Here is a 10061-nt window from a genome sequence, read left to right on the forward strand (position 1 = left end):
ACCTCAGTGTTTTTATTCCTCCCTCCGTCCACAATAACATCACACACATCTGTGATTCACTTTATTTCTCTTTCTTTCATTAGTTTTTATTTGTTCTATCTTTTTTGTATGTGTGTGTACTTTTCAAAAGAAGAAGCTGTGATTCTCTTGAGTTAGCAGCTTGTAACAGTAGTCTTCTCTCAGACCACCGTGAATGCGTCTCTCCCGGTGTTCTGGTTTTAAAAGTGACCCTGTAAACTGGAGACCTTCAGCTGAACGTGTCAGTGTTTGTGGAGTTTACACAGCTGTTGAAACACAGAGGGAGTTCCTGGGAATGCAAACTAGTTTAGTTTTTATTAAGATTTCAAAATATCCTCATCAGATATTTAATGATGGTCTAAAGACGTTTATGAGGGATGCATCCGGCTGAAAGTCTCCAGTTAACAGGGTCGCTGTTTAAACCAAAACACCGGCCGATCTCTGCCACGGCTTTTTGAGTTCAAAAGGATTTTAAAGGCGTGTTGAAACGTCTTTGTTACTCGTGCTTATCTCCTCTCACGTGTTGATTCAGTGAATCCATCTGTGATGAAATATAGCACCATCTAAAACAGACCAGCTGAGTCTCTTCATGCTAACAGGCTAACTGTTGTGTTGCTCATAATGATACCTGCCTGTCCGTCTGCTTCTATGGTGTCATCTGTGATGAATGGCATTCCTCTTTGTTTTACTGCCCTCTACTGGTCTGGTGGTGTAGTGCATTTACTTTTATTTTCTCCATACATCACTGGCCTGATTTACACAATCTACCCGGGACTTCAGCCCGCGGTCGAAACACAGACAACAATGGGGGCACAGGAACCTTTTAGCTTAGGGACAAGTAGTTCTGGGGGCTCAAAGACCCCGGAACTCTTGGTTGAAATGCACCTTATGGCAGAGGTTTTTATCACTATCCTGTTTCAAATGTGTCCTCTTCACCTGCTGTTGGATCACACAGACACACACGAAGGAACAGGCTCAACACACACACATTTTTTGTTGTAAATTGTGGGGAACTCTGGCTGAACGGTGAACATTTGGGGGCGTGATCTTTAAATGAGGCCACCACATTTATCAACCCCTGATCATGCTTACGCTGTGATTGGCCCCTGATCATGCGTACGCTGTGATTGGCCCCTGATCATGCTTACGCTGTGATTGGCCCCTGATCATGCGTACGCTGTGATTGGCCCCTGATCATGCGTACGCTGTGATTGGCCCCTGATCATGCGTACGCTGTGATTGGCCCCTGATCATGCGTACGCTGTGATTGGCCCCTGATCATGCGTACGCTGTGATTGGCCCCTGATCATGCGTACCCTGTGATTGGCCACTGATTATGCGTACACTGTTATCACTGTATCATATAAATAAATGAAGGCCACTGTGTGTAATACTGTTGGAGTGATGGCGTTCTCCCTCTCCTTCGTCGCAGGTGGTTTCCTGTTGGCGAACGCGCCCGCCACCTTGAGGCCGGGGTATGTGGGTCGTCTCCATGGCCCCTTGCTGCCAGGTAACCACAGGTACTGTGTGAAGTTCTTCTACCTGCTGCAGGGGTTTAGGAGCGTAGACAACTCTCTGCTCCTCTACGTCTATGACGAGAACAACGTGGCCCAGGAGAAGGTGTGGAGTCTGAGCGAGTCCTCCAGGGCCGTGTGGACGCAGGTGGAGATCACCTTCATGAAGCCCATGAGCTCCAAGGTGAGGAGTCTAGGACAGGTGAATGTGATGAGAGGTCATTGGACAGTAACGAGTGTCGTGGTAACTGCAGTGTTTCTGTGTGTCAGCTGGTCTTTGTCAGCATCTGTAAGAACTTCTGGGAGTGTGGTCTGGTCGGCATCGATGACATCACAACCAGCCTGGGTGACTGTCGAGTACACGAAGGTAAGCTCTGTTTCTGTAGGACAGAGAAACAAAATAAGAACGCCATTTATTTAAACTAAGTTTAAAGCCTCAGGAAACGTAAATGGAATATTTAAAATTCACATAGAATGTCAAAATGTAATGTGTCATCAAGCTTCAACAAAAATCTGAAAGTTAGTGAACCGGTCCTGGGGAAAGTTAGTGAACCGGTCCTGGAGACAGTTAGTGAACCGGTCCTGAGGAAAGTTAGTGAACCGGTCCTGGGGAAAGTTAGTAAACCAGTCCTGGGGAAAGTTAGTGAACCGGTCCTGGGGAAAGTTAGTGAACCGGTCCTGAGGAAAGTTAGTGAACCGGTCCTGGGGAAAGTTAGTGAACCGGTCCTGGGGAAAGTTAGTGAACCGGTCCTGGAGACAGTTAGTGAACCGGTCCTGGGGACAGTTAGTGAACCGGTCCTGGGGAAAGTTAGTAAACCAGTCCTGGGGAAAGTTAGTGAACCGGTCCTGGGGAAAGTTAGTGAACCGGTCCTGGAGACAGTTAGTGAACCGGTCCTGAGGAAAGTTAGTGAACCGGTCCTGGGGAAAGTTAGTAAACCAGTCCTGGGGAAAGTTAGTGAACCGGTCCTGGGGAAAGTTAGTGAACCGGTCCTGTGGAAAGTTAGTGAACCGGTCCTGGGGAAAGTTAGTGAACCGGTCCTGGGGAAAGTTAGTGAACCGGTCCTGGAGACAGTTAGTGAACCGGTCCTGGGGACAGTTAGTGAACCGGTCCTGGGGAAAGTTAGTAAACCAGTCCTGGGGAAAGTTAGTGAACCGGTCCTGGGGAAAGTTAGTGAACCGGTCCTGGGGAAAGTTAGTGAACCGGTCCTGGGGAAAGTTAGTGAACCGGTCCTGGGGAAAGTTAGTGAACCGGTCCTGAGGAAAGTTAGTGAACCGGTCCTGGGGAAAGTTAGTGAACCGGTCCTGAGGAAAGTTAGTGAACCGGTCCTGGGGAAAGTTAGTAAACCAGTCCTGGGGAAAATTAGTGAACCGGTCCTGAGGAAAGTTAGTGAACCGGTCCTGGGGAAAGTTAGTGAACCGGTCCTGGGGAAAGTTAGTGAACCGGTCCTGGGGAAAGTTAGTGAACCGGTCCTGAGGAAAGTTAGTGAACCGGTCCTGGAGACAGTTAGTGAACCGGTCCTGAGGAAAGTTAGTGAACCGGTCCTGGGGAAAGTTAGTAAACCAGTCCTGGGGAAAGTTAGTGAACCGGTCCTGGGGAAAGTTAGTGAACCGGTCCTGGGGAAAGTTAGTGAACCGGTCCTGGGGAAAGTTAGTGAACCGGTCCTGGGGAAAGTTAGTGAACCGGTCCTGGAGACAGTTAGTGAACCGGTCTTGAGGAAAGTTAGTGAACCGGTCCTGGGGAAAGTTAGTGAACCGGTCCTGGGGAAAGTGAGTAAATCGGTCCTGGGGAAAGTTAGTGAACCGGTCCTGGAGACAGTTAGTGAACCGGTCCTGGGGAAAGTTAGTGAACCGGTCCTGGGGAAAGTTAGTGAACCGGTCCTGGGGAAAGTTAGTGAACCGGTCCTGGGGAAAGTTAGTGAACCGGTCCTGGAGACAGTTAGTGAACCGGTCCTGAGGAAAGTTAGTGAACCGGTCCTGGGGAAAGTTAGTAAACCAGTCCTGGGGAAAGTTAGTGAACCGGTCCTGGGGAAAGTTAGTGAACCGGTCCTGGGCAAAGTTAGTGAACCGGTCCTGGGGAAAGTTAGTGAACCGGTCCTGGGGAAAGTTAGTGAACCGGTCCTGGGGAAAGTTAGTGAACCGGTCCTGGAGACAGTTAGTGAACCGGTCCTGAGGAAAGTTAGTGAACCGGTCCTGGGGAAAGTTATTAAACCAGTCCTGGGGAAAGTTAGTGAACCGGTCCTGGGGAAAGTTAGTGAACCGGTCCTGGGGAAAGTTAGTGAACCGGTCCTGGGGAAAGTTAGTGAACCAGTCCTGAGGAAAGTTAGTGAACCGGTCCTGGGGAAAGTTAGTAAACCAGTCCTGGGGAAAGTTAGTGAACCGGTCCTGGGGAAAGTTAGTGAACCGGTCCTGGGGAAAGTTAGTGAACCGGTCCTGGGGAAAGTTAGTGAACCGGTCCTGGAGACAGTTAGTGAACCGGTCCTGAGGAAAGTTAGTGAACCGGTCCTGGGGAAAGTTAGTAAACCAGTCCTGGGGAAAGTTAGTGAACCGGTCCTGGGGAAAGTTAGTGAACCGGTCCTGGGGAAAGTTAGTGAACCGGTCCTGGGGAAAGTTAGTGAACCGGTCCTGAGGAAAGTTAGTGAACCGGTCCTGGGGAAAGTTAGTAAACCAGTCCTGGGGAAAATTAGTGAACCGGTCCTGAGGAAAGTTAGTGAACCGGTCCTGGGGAAAGTTAGTGAACCGGTCCTGGGGAAAGTTAGTGAACCGGTCCTGGGGAAAGTTAGTGAACCGGTCCTGAGGAAAGTTAGTGAACCGGTCCTGGAGACAGTTAGTGAACCGGTCCTGAGGAAAGTTAGTGAACCGGTCCTGGGGAAAGTTAGTAAACCAGTCCTGGGGAAAGTTAGTGAACCGGTCCTGGGGAAAGTTAGTGAACCGGTCCTGGGGAAAGTTAGTGAACCGGTCCTGGGGAAAGTTAGTGAAAAGTCAGTTAGGAAAATAGAAGAATGACAACAAGCTGTCATCTTCAGCGGTGGATGTGCAGACAGGGACACATGAGCACAGCGGTATAAAGAGCAGAGAGACAGCTACACAGACAGATTACAGGCAGTACGTGATTAGCAAACAAGCTAACAGCTAAGACATCACTGAGGGGAGCTGGCTGAGACGTCAGGAGACGGTTTGAGCAGGAGCGGAGTAGTTTTGTTGAACATGTGTGCACGTGACTCAGTGTTTCATTTCTGATTGGTTGGATATTTATTATGTAATAAATATCAGGTTGAACCAGCCCCCTTAAAACCCAGTGTGTAAACGTGTTTAAAAATGTAATTGAACATATTTGAAAATGGATCAAAGTTGAGTACTATTATTTTTACATAGTTTTTAGTATTTACATATGGTCTGAAATATCATAGGTAGAACGTTCTTGTTGATTTGGGTTACCAGAGGTTTTAAAGCTTTAAACTGTAAAGATCTTTAAATGCCCAAACTCTGCCCCGCCCCGCCCGGCAGGCCCCCTCCCCACTCAGTGCGACTTTGAGGATGGAGTCTGTGGATTCATCCAGGACAAGACTGAGGACAACGATTGGCTGAGAGTCCGAGGACACACCCCCACCTCCTACACGGGCCCCCGAGGGGACCACAGCACAGGGGTGGGTGAGTTCATCTACCATTATTACACACATGATGGAACCCTGTGTGTGTGTGTGTGTGTGTGTGTGTGTGTGTGTGTGTGTGTGTGTGTGTGTGTGTGTGTGTGTGTGTGTGTGTGTGTGTGCGCACTATTTTTAAACAGTGTGTTATGTATAGTACACTCAGTGTGTGATTATAACCCTGTCGTCCTTCTAAAGGTCACTTCATGTACATCGAGGCGTCTCTCATGCGTCCCGGTCATAAGGCCCGCCTCCTGACCTCTGACCTGCGGGGCTCCTCGTCCCCTCAGTGTCTGCTCTTCTACTTCCACATGTACGGCTCAGGTACAGGCATACTGAGCGTGCTGCTGCGCCACAGAGGCACGGACACGCTGCTGTGGAGGCGACGTGGAGAGCAGAGCATCAGCTGGATGAAAGCCACGCTGGACTACACCTGTGAAAACAGACACCAGGTAAACACACACACACACACACACACACACACACACACATTCAGCTGTTATCCCTCTCTCAGTGGATCTCTGTCATGATCTTCATGAAGCTCATGTTCACTCATAGAAAGCAGGTGTTCCTGATGCTCCGCTGGGATTAGTTGTTGTCCTCTCAGCTGTGATTGGTTGTTGTCCTCTCAGCTGTGATTGGTTGTTGTCCTCTCAGCTGTGATTGGTTGTTGTCCTCTCAGCTGTGATTGGTTGTTGTCCTCTCAGGTGTGTGCAGATTGAACCAAACACAGACGCTCAGAGATTATCTGTCACTTTCTCTAATTCTTACCCACATCGTACAGATACTGTCACCTCTTCCTTCCAGGTAAATGTTCACATCTTTCGATGCTTTTCAACAGCAGGAACATTCCCCAAGAACTAGGGACTTTTTGAGGAACTATGTGTGTTTCAACAGCAGGACCCAGGGTCTAAATTTAGTTCCTTGGTAGTTAATCTCCCCCTGATCATTCCCTGCTCAGGGCGGTAGTTTTTTCCAAAGGTTCAGGAACTTTGTGGGTGGGGGGCTCTCTCCTCCGTCAACACCCAAGGATCAAGGATTCTCCTCCTCCTGCTCCTCTCCTCCTCCATGTTGTCTTTCTGGTCCTCTGAAAACCTCTGACCTGTTGACTCCAGGCCTGGCTCCGCTCATCATGATTTTGGTTTGTTGTTGTAGTTAAGTGAAATACGATCTGGTGATAACACAGAGTGTTTTATTCTGAAAATTAACCGGATGTTTTCATTTTGTTTTGGTGAAACCTGACTTCCTGTCCCGCATCCATCTGCTCTGTTGAGATTGATGCGTCGTGCTCGGGCATGCAGCAAAAATAGAAGTCTTGTGTATCTGATCTGGAGGACTCAGACCTGTCGGATCAGAGACGCAGCCGGAACACAACGGAATGGATCCAGTGGAAGTTAACACATTGACTAGAATAGAAACCTATCAGATCCAGAGTCGGACCGGATGTGGATCCAGTGGAATTTGGTGTTGTGTCACATGATGATGCCGGCCTGTCTGTCTCCTTCCATGGCGTGCAGCTACTTTTTTTTTCTCCATTATGTCACTGGTCTGATTTACAGAATCTCCACGGGACATTGGCCTCAGTGGAAACAACCATGGGCCACAGAAACTTTGAACACACACAAAACGTGGATTTAAATCTCAAGCCCTATCCACAGAGGTTTTAGTACTCTGAGCAGGTGGTCCGGGTTTCACTTTGGCTGTCTCCACTCTCTCTCAGCTTCCTTCTCTGTCCTCTCCTCACATTAAAGGCGTACATAAACACTTTAAAAACAGACACAAACAACAGGTGTGAACAAAGAGAACTTAAAGAGTATGGTGAGGACACCATGTATCATATCGGTCCACAGAGAGTCCTCTGCAGTAAAGTCAGTCAGTAGAGACGGCCATTTCTCTTAGTGCCTCAGAGGTTTGTCCTCTAAGTCTCTGAGAGAGAGAGAGAGTCATCCTGTCTGAATTTAAGATCTGTGAGCTGTTTCCATCCAGTCAGTGAGGTTTTGAGCCTCAGGTTTACACCACGGCCTAATTATAGAGGCAGTGAGCAGAGTTTAACCAGGTAACAAGACGTCCTCTGTCATTAAATTCAAATACCTTCACATCGTTATGAATCACAGAAGCACTAACCTCCCACTTTTAGAAATAAGGCCAATAAGAAACTGCAGTTCCTCAAGTGCCCACTTATGGCTGTCTCCCAGCATGGGACCACATACACACCCATTCAAAAAGCAGAAATAAACATGTTTACAGCCTGGTTCAAAGACAGTTTCAGTCTGAACAGCTGGTTTCTCTATCAGCACTAACTGTAGGGGGTGAATTTATTATAACAGATTTTTTCAAAAGATATTCAGGTTAGGAGTTTTTCATAATTAGGGGCGTGGCTGTCTTGACTGACAGGCGGTCACACTGTAGCTGTTAGCGAGGAGGCTAAACACCTGCCTGAACTCCACCTCTTTGCCTTATGCTAGGGCGACTGAACTTTGGATTCAGTCAGTACATTGGATCCAGTGACAGCTGACGTTAGGCTTCAGAAACAGATGATGTGAGGGAGACTCAGTACATCATTCTTTTATCACTTCAGAGTAATGTCTCTAAATGAATTTCATGCACTGATTCTGCTCTATGTTGTGTAGGAGTTACATTAAACAGTCCATCATGTGTGTTTGTTCAGATTATATTTGAAGCCATCAGAGGGCCGTCGCTCCGCAGTGACATCGCTTTAGACGACGTCAGCTTTAAGAGGGGACCATGTACAGGTGAGAACACCACCTGCTATATCTCTGTACACAGCAGTTTCATTCACTGTTCATATCTCCTTCATTCCCAGCACTTATGTACATAGCTAACATATTTTATTTTATTTTATTCTATTTTATTTGATCTTTATTTTATTCTATTTTATCTTTATTTTATTTTTATTGATCTTTATTGTATCTTTATTTTATTTTATTAAATTTTCATTTATCTTTATTTTATGTTATTTTAATATATCTTTATTTTATTCTATTTTATTTGATATTTATTTTTTTCTATTTTATTTGATCTTTTTTTTAATTCTATTTTATCCTTATTTTATTTTATTTTCATTGATCCTTATTTAATTCTATTTTATTTTATCTTTATTTTATTTTATTCCATTTTCATTGATCTTTATTTTATTCAATTTTCATTGATCTTGATTTAATTCTATTTATTTTATTTTATTCAATTTTCATTTATCTTTATTTTATTCAATTTTCATTTATCTTTATTTTTATGTTATTTTAATATATCTTTATTGTATTCTATTTTATTTTTTCTTTATTTTATTCTATTTGATCTTTATTTTATTCTATTTTATCTTTATTTTATTCTATTTTATCTTCATTTTATTCTATTTTCATTGATCTGAATTTAATTCTATTTTATTTTCTCTTTATTTTATTCAATTTTCACTGATCTTTATTTTATTCTTTTTATATTATCTTTACTTTATTTTATGTTTGTTTAATATATCTTTATTTAATTCTATTTTATTTGATCTTATATTATTTTATTCAATTTTCACTGATCTTTATTTTATTCTATTTTATTTGATCTTATATTATTTTATTCCATTCTTATTTCATTCTATTTTAGTTGATCTTTATTTTATCTTTGTTTTATTTTAATATATCATTATTTTATTGTATTCTATTTTATTTGATGTTATTTTATTTGATTCTATTTTATTTTATGTTAATTTTTTTTCATTTTATTGTATTTTATCTGATCTTTATTTTATTTTATTCTATTTTATTTGATCTTATTGTTTTTCATTTATTCTATTTAATCTGATCTTTATTTTTTTCATTTCATTCTATTTTATTTGATCTTTATTTTATTCTTTTTTTTGTATTTTATTGTATTTATATCTTATTATAGTCCTTCTATTGATATTATGACTTTCTTACACATTGTTAATAAGAGCTCTGTAATGACTGAATTTCCCTCCTATCTGATTCTGATTCTGTTAAAGACTGCAGCATCAGTATTCATGATGAATTATCTGCATAGTTTAATTATATGCTGTTGCTGTTGTTCTCTGCAGATCTCTCTGATGTCACTCCATTCTCCGGATCCTCTGAATATTTCAACGAGATCGAGAAGTGAACCTGCTCAGAGTGAAGCCCGACAGTTTACACCTTCGTAGAGCCATGTGAGCGCTTGCTGCTGTTTTTATTCTTCACTTTTTCTGACATCAGTGTGAGAGACTGGAAGTGATCACTAACCCTGATTCCTCTGTGTGACAGATTCATATATTCACAGTAAATAAGATAGACACGGTCAGAGCGTGTGTTACAGCCTCAGAGAGATTCACTCATGTTCAACACCATCATGGAAATAAACTGACGGACAGAGTCATCAGAGAGACACGCTCTGATCATACAAATATAATGTGGAGCGACTGACTGCTGAGAGGAAACAACCGCATCTTCATCATCTCCATCATCATCATCATCATCATCTCCACCTGAACACTGACAGACTCTGTTCAGGATGAGTTTACATGGTTTATTAAATACTTTGGAAACATTTCTTTTTGTTGACTGTTTTGAAAAAACACAGCACACGGTCACACACACACACACACACACACACACACACACACACACACACACACACACACACACACACACACACACACACACACACACACACACACACAACAATAAACAAATAAAATTATGAGGACAGTTTTAATTTAGTTTTCCCAAAATCATGATGGATGACGATAAATCTTTGTTGTTTTATATCAATCAATCAATCTTTATTTGTATAGCGCCAAATCACAACAAACGTTATCTCAAGACTCTTTTACAAACAGAGCAGGTCTACCCACTCTATGTCAAATTATGAACAAAGACCC

At 43.4% G+C, this 10061-nt stretch overlaps 1 protein-coding gene across 5 annotated transcripts in view; it reads left to right on the forward strand.

The window, feature by feature from the left end:
- Nucleotides 1-9730, forward strand: part of mamdc2a (MAM domain containing 2a) — a 43525-nt gene extending 33795 nt beyond the window's left edge. For 4 of the 5 annotated variants that reach the window (XM_034691078.1, XM_034691082.1, XM_034691081.1 and 1 more), the window contains 7 exons: nt 1451-1716; nt 1803-1899; nt 5037-5180; nt 5375-5628; nt 7845-7929; nt 9243-9350; nt 9445-9730. In XM_034691078.1, coding sequence (XP_034546969.1) covers nt 1451-1716; nt 1803-1899; nt 5037-5180; nt 5375-5628; nt 7845-7929; nt 9243-9304 — 908 coding nt within the window. In that variant the 3' untranslated portion in view covers nt 9305-9350; nt 9445-9730. Of the gene's footprint in view, nt 1-1450; nt 1717-1802; nt 1900-5036; nt 5181-5374; nt 5629-7844; nt 7930-9242; nt 9351-9444 lie in introns of those variants that run through there. The other variant, XM_034691080.1, reaches the window with a different exon arrangement.
- Nucleotides 9731-10061: the final 331 nt, after the last annotated feature.

The sequence above is a fragment of the Notolabrus celidotus genome, chromosome 9, assembly GCF_009762535.1.
Source record: "Notolabrus celidotus isolate fNotCel1 chromosome 9, fNotCel1.pri, whole genome shotgun sequence".
In the NCBI taxonomy this organism is placed as follows: Eukaryota; Metazoa; Chordata; class Actinopteri; order Labriformes; family Labridae; genus Notolabrus; species Notolabrus celidotus.